At 40.5% G+C, this 14,423-nt stretch overlaps 1 protein-coding gene across 1 annotated transcript in view; it reads left to right on the forward strand.

The window, feature by feature from the left end:
* Positions 1-11,923, forward strand: part of ttbk2a (tau tubulin kinase 2a) — a 34,237-nt gene extending 22,314 nt beyond the window's left edge. Inside the window, exons 5-16 of the mRNA XM_051723109.1 lie at positions 2,469-2,609; positions 2,801-2,905; positions 3,006-3,071; positions 3,186-3,278; positions 3,367-3,492; positions 3,599-3,756; positions 3,866-4,070; positions 4,163-4,374; positions 4,477-5,038; positions 6,789-7,121; positions 9,495-10,390; positions 10,901-11,923. Of these exons, the coding sequence (XP_051579069.1) occupies positions 2,469-2,609; positions 2,801-2,905; positions 3,006-3,071; positions 3,186-3,278; positions 3,367-3,492; positions 3,599-3,756; positions 3,866-4,070; positions 4,163-4,374; positions 4,477-5,038; positions 6,789-7,121; positions 9,495-10,390; positions 10,901-11,348 (3,345 nt within the window). The 3' untranslated portion in view covers positions 11,349-11,923. The remainder of the gene's footprint in view (positions 1-2,468; positions 2,610-2,800; positions 2,906-3,005; positions 3,072-3,185; positions 3,279-3,366; positions 3,493-3,598; positions 3,757-3,865; positions 4,071-4,162; positions 4,375-4,476; positions 5,039-6,788; positions 7,122-9,494; positions 10,391-10,900) is intronic.
* Positions 11,924-14,423: the final 2,500 nt, after the last annotated feature.

Consider the following 14,423-nt stretch of genomic DNA (forward strand, 5'->3'; position numbering starts at 1 on the left):
ATTAATCAAAAACAGTGTCTCAAAATGACTGGTTTTCGTTTCTGCTCTAAAGTGACGTCACTTTTGAGCAGGCCACGCCCACGACTGGTGACGGACTCCACCCTATTATCATAGATCCTCCCCTGAGTGATCTACGCACAGTCCGCCATTTTTTTTCCGTGCTGGAGCAGCTATGGTGGGAAGAATAATGTCTCAGCTTCATAAGCGTCATAAGTGTTCTGTTGTTGGCTGTAAAATTGAACATAAGAGTCTTCATGTACTCCCAGCATCAGAGCCACTGAAGACGCAGTGGACAAGTTTTGTTTTTGAAGCAAATGTGCCCCAAAACATACCAAAATTTGTGTATGTTTGTGCAAATCATTTTACACCGGACTGCTTTGCGAATGAGGATCAATATTGTGAAGGTTGCACGGGAAAGGACGAGTCGGGAAGCTCAGACACCGTCAAAGTAAGGCTTTTATTTTCTGCCCTCTGCACAGCCTGTACACTCTCTCAGATAGCTTCACCAATAACAAAAACTCTCCATAAACTTCTTAAAAGACATGCAGCTTTTTTGACATTCAGGACACACGCCAACACTGGACTGATGTGTTGTTCTTTCTTTGCTTCTGGCGGTGGCGTGGCTGTTTATATGATGCTCTCCCCAGCTCACTGGAATTAGAGACAGGTGTTAGACATAATTTAGCTCCGGTGTAAGCACCCTTACCGCTTACTCTCTCTCCGGGCGCGCGCTCGACCACGCCCAGCTGCCACAAATATAAAGCAGGATTTTCCAAATATTTGATTCTCAAGCATGGATCAGTACCAACTGTTCGTGTTCCAGCTTTAGTATCGCACTTTATATTTTGTTAATGTTTGCAAATCGCCTTTCCGAATGTGCTTGTCAGCTGATTCCACGGCTAATGCAGCTAAAGTTACCATTGTCTCTGATTGTATTCACGGAGACCAGAGCTATGTCGTTATTTTCACGCTTACTGTCTGTATAATAATAGGGGGCGGGGAGCAGCAACTCATTTGCATTTAAAGAGACACACACGAAAACAGCGTGTTTTTAATTCCACATAAAAAGAGGCATTTACAACATGGTATAATAAATGATCCGTGGGGTATTTTGAGCTGAAACTTCACAGACACATTCTGGGGACACCTGAGACTTATATTACATCTTGTAAAAAGGGCAATAAAACTGACACCACTGTCATAGTACTATAAACAAACTATAGCAATTCAATTATTGTTACTTTCTTTGTTATTTTTTTTTTTTTGTACTTTAACATATTTTTCTATGTTTCTTATTTTTTACAAACACATTTTTGCATTAAATATTTATGAGCCACATATAGGGGTGGGTAAAAATAAGATTTTCTGATGCATCATGATCTTCATTTGAACTAGCTGGATATCGATTCTTAAATCCCAAGATCGATCTTTTACTTTATGCGCAACCCTCTACTACAATGAGAGGAGATCACTCGCATTTGAAATCAAATTTCATGCTATGCGACTGAAATGTATATATTTGGCAACTGGCTGTTAAATATTTAGTTTTCACTCACCAGTGATTGTGTAGTATAGTGGTGCAGTATTCAGCAGCAAAATCCTTTTACTCTCACTGTGTTGAGAGTAAAAGTTGTTCCGTGTAATGCATGTCAAAGACCACGCAACTCATTTGTCATTAAATAAAGTCTCTTTTAATACCCTTTCTGTTCTCTACAGTCAGTTGTTGATCAAAAAATAAATAAATAAACAATTCTAATCATGCATGGCACAGATGAGATAAAGCCATTCGAGTCATCTCTCGTTAACATGCGCTCATTTGTAGACACTCTTTACAGAAATGCCGGTTTTGTTGAAGAGACAGTACCGGTTTTAGCACGTGTTCAACAAATCAATGTAAATACTTGTAAACAGGACAAATTATGCAATTAAACAATAAACATGTAACAAAAAAATTATTACATCTTATTTATTGATTGAATACATGGATTTGTTCATTTTTAAAAAGCCAAAATGTGACCAAAAATAGTGAAAAACGAATAAAATATAATTGGTAAAATTTATATTTTCATAGTGTACCTAGTTAGAAGGTCCCCTGTATAATTAACAGCAATAGCAGGGAGAGAATTTCTTTCATATGTAAGCAAAAGTGACTGAAATATACCCATATAAATCTATATCAAATCGAATCGAGAGCTTGTGAATCGGAATCGAATCATATCGGGAAATGTGTATCAATACCCAGCCTTAGCCACATAATATAAGCAAGTAAGCAAGTATTCAAAACATACATAAAGTAAATGTACCACTAACTTATTTACAATAACTATTCATTATGCATTATGATATTATATTAATTTTGATTCATTTGGGTTTGCAACAGTGATGTATTCATTTATGGCTGTTTTTTAAACCTACCTTTCTATATTTGCACCCCTAATTGTTTACTGTTTTTGTTTTGGCTCTTTCAGGGCCGTAATTTAGCGGAACTGAGGAGGAGTATGAACCGAGGTACTTTCACAGTCAGCACTACACTCAGACTGGGCCTGCAGATACTGGAGGCCATCGAGAGCATCCACTCTGTGGGCTTTTTACACCGTGACATCAAACCGGTGAGAAGTGTCTTATATAGTGGTTTAAACTCTTAGCTACATATCAAAACAACAGAGTTTAACAGTGACTGACTATATTTTAACAAATATAGACAAAAAAAGTTTAAAAAATATATATTGGTCTATTTTTATCAAAAGTGCTCATGTAAAGTTCCTCATTGTAATGTATGGCTTGTCAAATCTGTCTTTAGTCCAATTTTGCAATGGGCCGATTCCCCAGCACATGTCGGACCTGCTACATGTTAGATTTTGGTTTGGCACGCCAATTTACTAATTCATGCCAAGAAGTCAGACCGGTCAGTATCAATACTCCTCTTTTATGCTGTGTTTGTCTGTGTGTGGGCATATAAACTTGTATTTGTTAATCTGAAGTTCATGTGTCACTGGCTCTCTTAGCCCCGTCCTGTTGCAGGGTTTAGGGGTACAGTACGATATGCCTCAGTCAATGCTCATAAAAACAAGGTAAGGCTCCCTCATCTTCATTATATTTTTCTGGCACAGTCTGTTTTGTCTTTAATTTTGTAATTATCCAGATGATTAGGTCTGATTAGATTTGTTTTGGTCATAATGTTACAGGAGATGGGAAGACATGATGACTTATGGTCTTTGTTCTACATGCTGGTGGAGTTCATGGTCGGGCAACTACCCTGGAGAAAGATAAAAGACAAGGTGCTGATCACGCTAGAGGAAGAAATGCTATGAAAAGCATTTTCCTGTCTGTTAGAAAATAATGATAATATTTGTATTTATTAATTAGGAGCAAGTAGGGAAGTTAAAAGAGACGTACGATCATCGTCTCATGTTGAAGCATCTGCCTCCAGATTTCAATGTCTTTCTGGACCACATCAGCAATCTGGACTACTTTACCAAACCAGACTATCAGGTAAAGATTCTGTACTTTGTGCCTTGCATTTGAGTTATTTTTGTTTGTAAATATGTAGTAGTTATTGGTCAACCTGACTTGATTATTACATATCTCCCCATTGTAGCTATTGAGGACCGTTTTTGAGAATAGCATGAGGACCTATAATGTAGTAGAGAATGACCCATATGACTGGGAAAGGATGAGCTCAGATAGTCCGCTGATGATCACTACTACGACAAACACCCCACAGCACCACACACGCTTCACACCAGCTCATATGGGGTAAATCAGAGTGACTGCTTAAGTTTGTTTGTTGAACTTAAAGTAGAAACATCTGCCATTCGGTACTAGTAGTAGGATCAGGATGAAGAGTTTTTCTGTTGTATTGCAGTATTGCAAATGCCTCCTTGGTTCCTGGAGATCTTCTGAAGGAGAACACAGATGAAGTTCTGCAGGATGAGCAGCTTAGTGATGGGGACAATGCCCAGCCGGAGGACCTTCCTGGATCTCCCAACCTTCCTCACAGGAACCAGGAGACTGATGTCTGGGAGGACCTTGACCGTAACCGCAATCGAATCTGTCCTGCTGTCTGGAAGGTACCAGAACAATGTAGCAAGTGTTACTTTATTTATAAATATCTTTGTTCAATGTGTTGGTTGTCGTATTGTAAATGGTCTTTTCCTTCTAGATTGGAACAGAGGAGGAGCATAGTAACCAAGGCAATCAGAGCCCTCATGCTGGGCCAAGCATGGGTTCTCCAGTGCGAGTCCGTTCAGAGGTGCTGCCCTCAGATAGAGAAACTCCTCTTTTGAGGAAACTGCGCAACATCCACAGCTTTGAGCTAGAGAAGAGACTAACTTTGGAGCCTAAACCTAACACGGAGCGCTTCGTGGAGGCCTGGTCAGTCTCTTCATAATCCCAATGCACAGCATTGTCTTTGTATAGAGTATATGTATGTTCTGCAGCCTTTTAATCTGTTTTTGAAACTGTTTCTGTAAACAGTTCTGGTATGCAGCCATCTGGTCCAATGAAGGAAGGGGATGGCGATGGTTTCCCTGGCCTAGCCATGTCCAAGGCAAGTCATACTGAGCGTGTTTGGCACTATGATGAGGAGTTCCGTTCTGGTGGTGGCTCACCCAAGCCTGCCTCCCCAGGCTACCTTGAGCAGGTCGATGATGCTGCTAACAGCGGCTTTGTTGCTCTAAACCTGAGCTCAGGGCTGCAAGATGTTGAATTGCGTGATTGGGTGATGGTAGAGAAGGGTTCTGACCTACAGGACTTCAGAGAGATGGCAGGGAGTATCCCTGGTTGTGAGGCCAAACTCACTAGTAGCCCATCAGATGAGTGTGAAGAGGAGCCAGAGATTTTGCAGCCAATGGATGAATCACCGGATAAAGAATTCACTCCTAATCCAGTACAAGGAGACACTCCCACAGCTCTGCATATCATGCAGGGCCCCAAAAGAATGGACCGGTTGGAGCTGATTGTGCTCCCTACTGCTGGTGGACCACCTGTTACCCCCACCAGTCCTGGTGAGGCACTGGCTGAAGGAGCACTCACACAGGTAACTACGTTTACCTCTGAAAACAGTTGTGTTCACTATTCCTCCTATGTCTAGTCATAACCAAAATTGGGCCAGATGATCTTTAGACCAAACTTCACAAAGGTTTTCCAATGGATTGTTGATTTTTGTAAACATTCCCCAGTAACGCCTAAAACAAATTTGTGGACAAAGACACCAAACAAGAAGTTGGGCTGTACCTTGGCAATGCTTTAGCCTATTGAAAACAAAATGTGTGTATCTTTGGCATGCCCTGATGGTACCAGATGGTTTAGTGACAGTGCCACCTACTGGTCAAAGTTTAGGCTTAACCTCTCCAAATCTGGGGCATTTTTGGGCTGCCATCTGCAATTTTTCACTCAAATTGAAAAGCTCTCCATTCACATGCACTGTGGACTAATTGCCAAAAATTGGTCTCATTTTTCAGAAAATCCCCACAAATAAAAAAAGAGATGAAGAGGTTAAATCTGATCATAATCTTTTAAACAAATGGCCTAAAACCATATTACTTCTTTGATATTTTGAATCATGCTAAGTAAAATGTTGGTTATGCTTGTCCCTGTAATAGCTGCTTGCAGCTTTTTTATCCATACATGTTTTGATTATGCACACGTGTTTTAGACTGCACCCACGGCTTTGATTAACGTATTAGTTTTAATTAACTTACTTATTTTTAAAACATAAATGGTATCATTGTTTTTTTTTTTTTTACTAAAACATGACTCCAGAAAATTTCCTTCAAGCTACTCTGTTCAGGATGTCTTAAAAAAAAAAAGCTAACACTTCTCATGCCACACACACACTAGTGTCAGCAGGATAAAGGTGGTCTCTGAGGGCTGCTCACCTGTCTGCCACTGTAATGAGATACAGAATGCTCACCCTCTGTCTCTGTGATGAAAGCTTACATTAGTCTGAGTTAAGCTGATCCTGTTATCGGAGCTCTTGTATCCTTATTGTCCAGGTCAAGATACTAGATCTCCTTCACTAACTGTGCATGTGCACGTATTTGTCTGTAAATCCTGTGTGTGAAAGATGTTTTTGTTGGTTTTGAGAACAGCACACTTGGCTTTACTTGAAGATCTTGCTGCATGTGCTCTCAGGCAAGAGTGTATCTTTATAGGCTGTAAAGGAGAGGTTGTGTGGAAAGCCCTTTCAGTAAATGGAGATTGTCTGGTCATGTTTTATGCAAATTATTAACTGTGGGTACACACTCCCTTATTTAGGATAATTTCGATTCATCAACATTAGAACTAGGGTAAGAACAAATTTATGTGTATGCACCTGTTGTGAATCCAGTAGAATTATTCTTTCTTGCTTACATACAGGTAAGTACACAACTTGTACACCATTATTAGTGAATGAGATTGTCTGAGGGAGGAGTGTTGAAATGTCACCACACCTGACTTATTTTATCAGTGTGCAGCCTACATAAGCACATCTGACCTTTAAAAGTTTGATGTTAATGCTGAGGTCTCTAAAGAATGTTGCTGCATTTTACAGAATCTGCATTCTTCCTACCTAGATTAATTCTGCTGAATACAACCCTTTTCTGATGTACCCATCTGCCTCCTCTTATTCCTTGATTACCTCCTCTTTCTTATATCTTTCTGCCAATTTTAATCTATCTTTTTACTATAATTTTGTTTACTCTCTCCTCCATCTTTACTACTCATTCACCTACCCTAACTCGCCTGATGCACCTCACTAAACTCTCCTCACCTCCCTTTCACCATTCTTCACCTGCCTTTTCTAGCTGCCCACCTCTCCTGCCTCCCAACCTGAAGAACTTGTAGCAAGGACGTGCAGCCCCCTGCACCTGCGCTCCCCCAGCCCACACACCCTCCTGGCCACCCTGTCGGACCCCCTGCACCAGCGCACCCCACCTGGGATGCGCCGCAGCCAGTCTGCAGACCAACCACACCACCCTTCCTCTTCCACCTCCTCGTGCCACGCATCACTTCCACTACCTTCCCAGCCCGTTGCTACCCATTCGCCTGGGCGCCGGAAACTTCCTGCCATTCCAGCAGCAGCCGCAAATGCAAAGTTTCCTTCAGTCATACGAATCACTCGCGCTCAGCTTCAGCAGGTGAATAGCCACTCCCTGTGCTCCCCATAACTCTGCCCTCTCCTAACAGACCCCGCCCACCAAACGTGTCTTCTCTCCACACCCATTTATTGCTACATTCTGGATGTCTTTGTGGTATTGCCTCTTGTTATTGTGTTTTGATTCCTCTGAATTTGTGATTAACCACCTATTATGATTTTTGATTCTCTGGCATTTTTACATTTCCTCCATGGTGAATAAAGCTGTTGTCTCACTAGCCAACTTGCAATGCAATAACAAAAATTAATAATGTCACACCCACCAATGGTTTTTGCTAAAATATTGCCTCCATTGTCAGAGGTCTGTCACAATAACAGATTTATAATGGAAGAGCGATGACGATTAAATCACTGTCGCTGATATATTCTCTGATTTCCTGTCATGGATTGTAACACCCCATTTTGGCACCAAATCAATGTGAAGCTTGCCGAAATAAGACCAGGAGCACCATGCAAACGTAAACGATAGTATAGAGACCGGGAAGCCACCTATAAGTGGAAAAAAAAATTGAGAACAGCAAATCCATGCCCACAATTTTGCAATTCGTACCCTCAGTTTATAAACCGTACTCACAGATTTGTAAACCGCACCCTCAATTTTGCAAACCATTCCCACAGATTTGTAAACTGTAGCCACGATTTCACAATTCGTACCCATGGTTTTGCAAACTGTACAGTAAAACTGTAAAAAATAATGTAAAAAAATGTAAAGACCCATTTACATACCACATAACAACTTATCCTACTTGCTGTTAAAGAATGAATGGAGGCATATGCTTCTGGGCCGGTTACTGAGTGACTTTACTGAGTAGCGTTATTATGGAAACGCTAAATATGTTTTGTATAGATGTTTGCCATTCGTAAAAGTGCGGGGGGTAAAATTTTGTTTTATTAAAAGTATGCGTGTATTCCTGGCTCTAGAAATTCAAGGGAGAATTTGAGAATATTGCAAATAAACAGATAGACAAGTCAAATCGTTGTCTATGCCATCTCCACACCATATTATGGAAAATCACTTTAAGCATGCAGCTAAGACAATTTGCAGTATTGAACTTAATACTAATCCATAATAAAACAATATACAATAAGATTTGTTAAGCACATACCTGGGAGCTTGTGCTTGTGTGTAGAGTCGGCACAGATTTCCAAAATGAGTGAGGGGCTACAAATCTGTGAATACAGTTTGCAAAACTGTGGGTACGGATTGTGAAATCGTGGGTGTGGTTTACGAATCGGAAAGTACAGATTAGTAAATTGAGGATATGATTTATAAAGCCATGGACACGATTTGTTAAAACGAGGGAACAGTTTACAAATCTTTGAGCACGGTTTAAAAACTGAGGGTACGAATTGCAAAATTGTAGGCATGGATTTGCGGTTCTTGTTTTATGTTTTTTCTCTTACGGTAACTTAAGTAAATGTTCATGCATAGCTTCAGTGAAAAAAACAAAAACATGTTTGGTGTGAAAAGCCCCTAACTTGTCTGTTTGTGTGTGTCTGAGTCAGAGTGCATGTACGAAACAAGATACATTTAAAAATATAAATATAAAAATAAATTTCACCCATATTCTATTATATATACAGTATATATATACGTACAGTATATATGACACTTCACTGACTGCCATTATATTGATATTAAGCATTTTAGATGTTGTTGGGAGAGTGACCAGGGTCGATAATTTAGCAGGGAGTTGTGGGGCTGTACACAAATCCACTGTGAGCAAGTCAGCTCAAATCAGTTGGAAGTCAGCTTAAAACTTCTTAAAATAATTACTTGTAGATTATTGTCAAGTCATTTTTATTTGTATAGCGCTTTTCACAACACACATCGTTTCAAAGCAGCTTTACAGGAAATCATGCATTAACAAAAACAAAAAAAATGAAACTGTAATATCTATAATGTCTTACAGTGATCATTGTGTAGTTTGATTCAATATGATTGTAAAATGTGTATAGAAATTAAATAATTGTATTTAGAACCCCTGTGAGCAAGCTGAAGGTGACTGTGGCAGGGAACACAAAACTCCATAAGATGTTGGTTAATGGAGAAAAATAACCTTGGCTTACATTTTCTCTTTACTATCATCATCAACATTGCCTCTTTACTATCATCAAGATGCTGCATGTGATTGGTCAAAGAGCCATTTATATCTGCATGTGTGTTTTGTAAAATTATTTGAATGTGTGTGTATACATGTACAATACATTAATTCATATACAGACTTGAATTTGTGACCCCTGGGTGTCTTTTAAAAGACTGTACTGAAAAGTTCCCACCACTCATCTTTCTCCATTAAGATCTAGGAAATGAATGTTTATGTTATACATAGTTAATTATGTCTCCCTTTCTCAGCTAACAGCTCAGCGGCCCTCTGTGCTGTCCTCCCAGTCTGCCTCTGACAGCATTCCACTCGAGAGACGTGATACTGATAATTGTAACAATGAAATGCATCCACAAGACAGCACAGCTGACATCAACTCTCCACAGGAGCAGGTCCCCTTTCAGCCCACCAGCCCCTCTAATGTTGAGGTGTATCCTTCGCTAAATGGGAACGACCCTCAGAAACCCTCCAGCCCACTGCCAAGCCTAGTGCCATCCCCACGTACACCACCTTCTCCGTGTAGCCCAGTTCTGATGAACAGACATCTTACACCTCCAGATGTTCAGAGAGATGCCAGCGAAATGCTTCCAGAACTTAAAGACCCCAAGATTGGTTCTGTCTTCCCTGACCACTATATCGAGCCCAACCTGGAGGAGGAGGGCAAGGAAAACACTCCTGCCAGAATCGGCAGTACTACCCTTTCTTCTCCAGTGTCTGCTCCCAAACAAGACCCTAGTCGACGACACAGCAGGATCCCAGTGCTAGAACCTTCTAGCCTTTTGGATCCATCACCGGGATCTGCTAAAGAGAAGTTGCTGCAGAAGAGGGTTAACCACATTCCACTTTCACCCTCCACATCCCCTTTATTGTCCTCAGAGAGGCATGTAATCTTGGCTTCCATGCAGCGGGACCAGCTTTCTTCTGCCTCTTCTGAACGCTCTCAGGACGACGAGTCGCTTTTAGCTTCTCGCTCCGATCATCAGGGTGATGATGCTCCCTCATTGTCCTCCTCCTCCAGTCCACTTTTACGGAAGAGCAAGATCCCCCGCCCTGTTATTTCGACAGCTGGCACAGAAACCGTCACGGCACACTTTGTGCCTCGCCCACCTCCAGGAAAACCTCCTAATCGCTCTGCTGTGGATGGAAGGTAATTTGTCAAGCCAACAAATAGGGCAAATTCTAAAGAGCATTTTGCGCCCTTTAAGGGCACTGCGGGAAGGGGATGCCACTCCACAGGGTTGTTCCAAATGAAAGTGAGCAACTTAATCCCTTCACAAAGGGCCATTTCACAAGGCTGTTAATGAAGGATACATTCACACAGTAATGGCATGTTCCCTTCAGAGTACCCACTTCAAGGGCTCTGCACTTCGGAATGAGTAGGACATAGGGATGCTCACTTTTGATTGGAATTCGCCCCTTGTTACTGCACTATAACCAGCCAGAGCACATTGGCAACTGCACAGCAACACCTTAGTTACCACCTAATAACTGCGTAGCAACCACCCAGAACACACAAGCAACCACATGGCAACCACCTAGCGATTCTTTTCTAGACCTCTTTTTGATCATTGTAGGATTTTTGAGGCAATCTATAAAATTTTCATCAGTGTCATGTTCCCTATCATAGTTTTTTTTTTTCATTTGGCTTCTTCTCTAGGCTTCGGCGGTACAGGATTCGTGCTGGCAGCACCAGTGACTCTGACTTGCTGACCTGTCTGGCCCAGCTAATGCACGCCAGTTCACCCCACGGCTCTCCACATCACAGCCGCTCTTCACCCCAGCACATTGGCGCAAGGCATGTGTTCGTCAGTCCCAGTAACGCTGCTCACCACCTCCACCAGCGCAGCTCTAGCGCCTCCCCCCGCAGCACCTCTTCACTGCAGCGCTCCGTCAGCTCCTCCCCGTCTCGCCATGAGCACCGTGGGGGCTGTCTGGGCCGTAATCGCTCTCCTCCCAGTTTCTCTGGCTCACCTCCTTTGCGCCGCATTCATCCTCACATGCAGGAAGGTTACTGTGGGCGACAGGCCCGCTCCGCTACTGTGCACACCCTAAGGGGCAAAGTCAGCAACCGTGAGGTCAGGTGCTCCAGCAAGCTGAGCAGATAGTTAACCACAGGTTTCAATGGTTGAGGAAGTGAACGGGTTGAAGGGAGATCTTTGAGTGCTCATCTTTGTGTAGCTTTACGATAATGTCTACTAATTCTCTTGGTAATGTCCTTTTAATTTCTAGAAGCTCCCTTGCCTTCTGTTTCTCAATGGCCTAATTTTTTATATGCTGGCTTAAATAACACTAAAGTTGTAACTAGTAACAAACCATGGGAGGTTATTTGCAGTGCTGATTGGCCAGTTCATTAGAATATATCTATATACAGTACTGTGCAAAAGTTTTAGGCACTTGTTACATAGTGAGGATGTCTTCAAAAATAATGACATAAATAGTTTAGTCCATAAATAGACAAAGTCCAGTAAACATAAAAAAAGCTAAATCAATATTCGGTGTGACCATCCTTTGCCTTTAAAACGGCACCAATTCAACAGGACACAGTTTTTCTTGGTTGTTGGCAGATAGAATGTTCCAAGCTTCTTGGAGAATTCGCCACAGTTCTTATATCTATTTAGGCTGTCTCAATTACTTCTGTCTCTTTATGTAATCTCAGACTGACACGATGTTCAGTGGGGGGGGGGGGCTCTGTGGGGGCCATGACATCTGTTGCAGTGCTCCTTGTTCGTCTATTCTAATCTTTTCTATTTGCAAAAGTAATGTTTGGGAGTCTAACATTTATATTCCTATTGACACACTAAAGCTGAAGATATAAATAACCATCTTAAGACAAATGCTTTTGTGAAACACCTTATGTGCCAAAGATTTTTGCACAGTACTGTATATATATATATTTCTTTAAAACATTCTAGAGCAGTTATGAAGATGATTGTATGTATTCATGAACCACATGAGGTTTGTCTATTTGCATCAAGCACGGCTGTATTATAGTATTTATTATGTTATTTATTTGATGCACATTGCAGCCCTCTCTTGAGTGCAGTGTCGGTTACACTGTCAGATCATGCCATCATTAACTCTTCCTTTTTACTGTCTCGCTCTTGCTCTGAGCTTTAGCTACTAGCAGCACCTTGAGGTGTCTTGTGTCCAAGGCCTGAAACAAGTATGTGACTACAGATGCTTCTAGCTATGCAAGCTTAATTTCACGTGTTGTTGCATTCCCAAATGTGTCAAAACGCAATTAAGAACGCATGTACACATTGCATTTTCCGCGTTTCCACAAAGGGTGCTAAAATCTTCTATGGCGAGGTTTTTTTTTATTTCAGGTATGCTATTATGACGAGGCAGTGGTTTGAACAGAGTCTTGCTGAGCAAGTTAAGCCAGGTGCACACTATGATTTTTATGGTCCTTTCAATTGTTGCTTGTCAAACTGTACGTTATGATCCCAGATCTTGGGTAAAAGCCATGGCAAACTGTACGGAATTATGTCAGACTGTGCAATTCACATCGTAGCCAAGACTTTGGTCCCAGTTGTCCCAAATGACAGCGCTGACCGGGTGTTTTATTTCATCTGATCGTCATTAGAGAAGTCACACTGCGCAACTGCAACGCAAAATGTCGGACACTGCCAGAACTTTGTCGTACACTAATATAGTATATTGCAAATGCATTTAATCGGCAGTTGGTGATTATGTTACACTAAGCAATCAAAGTCTATGCCCTTTAACAAGAGAAATCTTTTACAAGCAATGAAAATTGTGAAAAGTGTGAAGTTAGCTAACACATTCATCTGGCACAGACATTGAGGTTACCATCACAGTAACACAAGAATGCACGCTAAGTCAACGGTGCATGCAGTGCTTTGTCCAAGTAGTTGTGTCTGCATTTGAAAACTCTAATGGAGTATGTCTCTGGCCTTTAAGAGTTTGTAAGGCATAAGAGGAATGCCAGAACAGCAGCTCTTCCTTTTCCAAGAAATGGTAAACAATGAAACAATCAAAAAAGTGTTCTTGTGCTTTGACCTGCCTAAAGATGGTTTTCTTTGGAATATATACAGGGCAGACTCGATCTGGAGTCACAAACAAAACTGATTGTTTTTTTTTTTGTTTGTTTTTTTTTTTACCGTAGAGCACCTGATATCCCACATCATTATACTTTATATTGAACGCACCCTCACATGAGCACACATTTACGTATGTAGTACTTACGTTGTTTATATATTCTGTTTTTTTATTGGTTATTTGCTGACCCACACAAAATCTGTACCTGCAGAAGTCCTATGAATGCCTATACTTCACTAAGTTCTACAGTTCATTTAACACACTCTATCAAGTTTAAATCCATTCTGCAGATTTTACACCAAAATCATTGCCGAAAAAAAAAATCTGATGTCGTCAGGTCCTAGTTATTTTTTATTGACTCATATCAAAAAGCCCTCAGCTTAATGACTCTCTTCACATACAATGTCAAAGTCAGTGACTTTTTCGATAACGTTTTTATCGTCAAAAGAGAATGTTTTACCATGAAGGAAAAGTGGAATGTAAACTCCTACATTTATGATACTCCTGATTACTGATACAACAGCCAATAATCATCAACTAACCATATTGCTCTGTATTTTATGTGCCATGAGATGTCCAATCAATATTGAACAAAACAAAATAGATTTACATTCCAAAAAGGTAACACTTCACAATAAGGTTTCATTTGTTAACATTAGTTAAGTACATTAGTTAACATGAACTAACAATGAACAACACTTTTACAGCATTTATTAATCTTAGTTAATGGTCATTACAACATATACATTTTAAACTCTAAATTTGTATTTGTTAATGCACTATGAACTAACATAAACTAACAATGAACAATTGTATTTTTATTAACTAACATTAACAAAGGTTAATAAATACAAATACTGTATATTGTTCATTGTTAGTTCATGATACCTAATGCGTTAACTAATGTTAACAAATGGAACCTTATTGTGAAGTGTAACCTCCAAAATCTAGGCATTTTTTGGCTGCTGTTTGCTATTGGCTCATGCACTTTCACTCATATTCTAAACTCATTTAAAAAAATAAATATATTTTTAAAAGCATGCAGCTAAATCCCTCTTTGCAGTGCAGCATTATCTTGCAGAGCTCTTCATTTTCTGCTTGTAGAAACACTGTAATAT

Source organism: Myxocyprinus asiaticus, chromosome 17 (genome assembly GCF_019703515.2).
Source record: "Myxocyprinus asiaticus isolate MX2 ecotype Aquarium Trade chromosome 17, UBuf_Myxa_2, whole genome shotgun sequence".
In the NCBI taxonomy this organism is placed as follows: Eukaryota; Metazoa; Chordata; class Actinopteri; order Cypriniformes; family Catostomidae; genus Myxocyprinus; species Myxocyprinus asiaticus.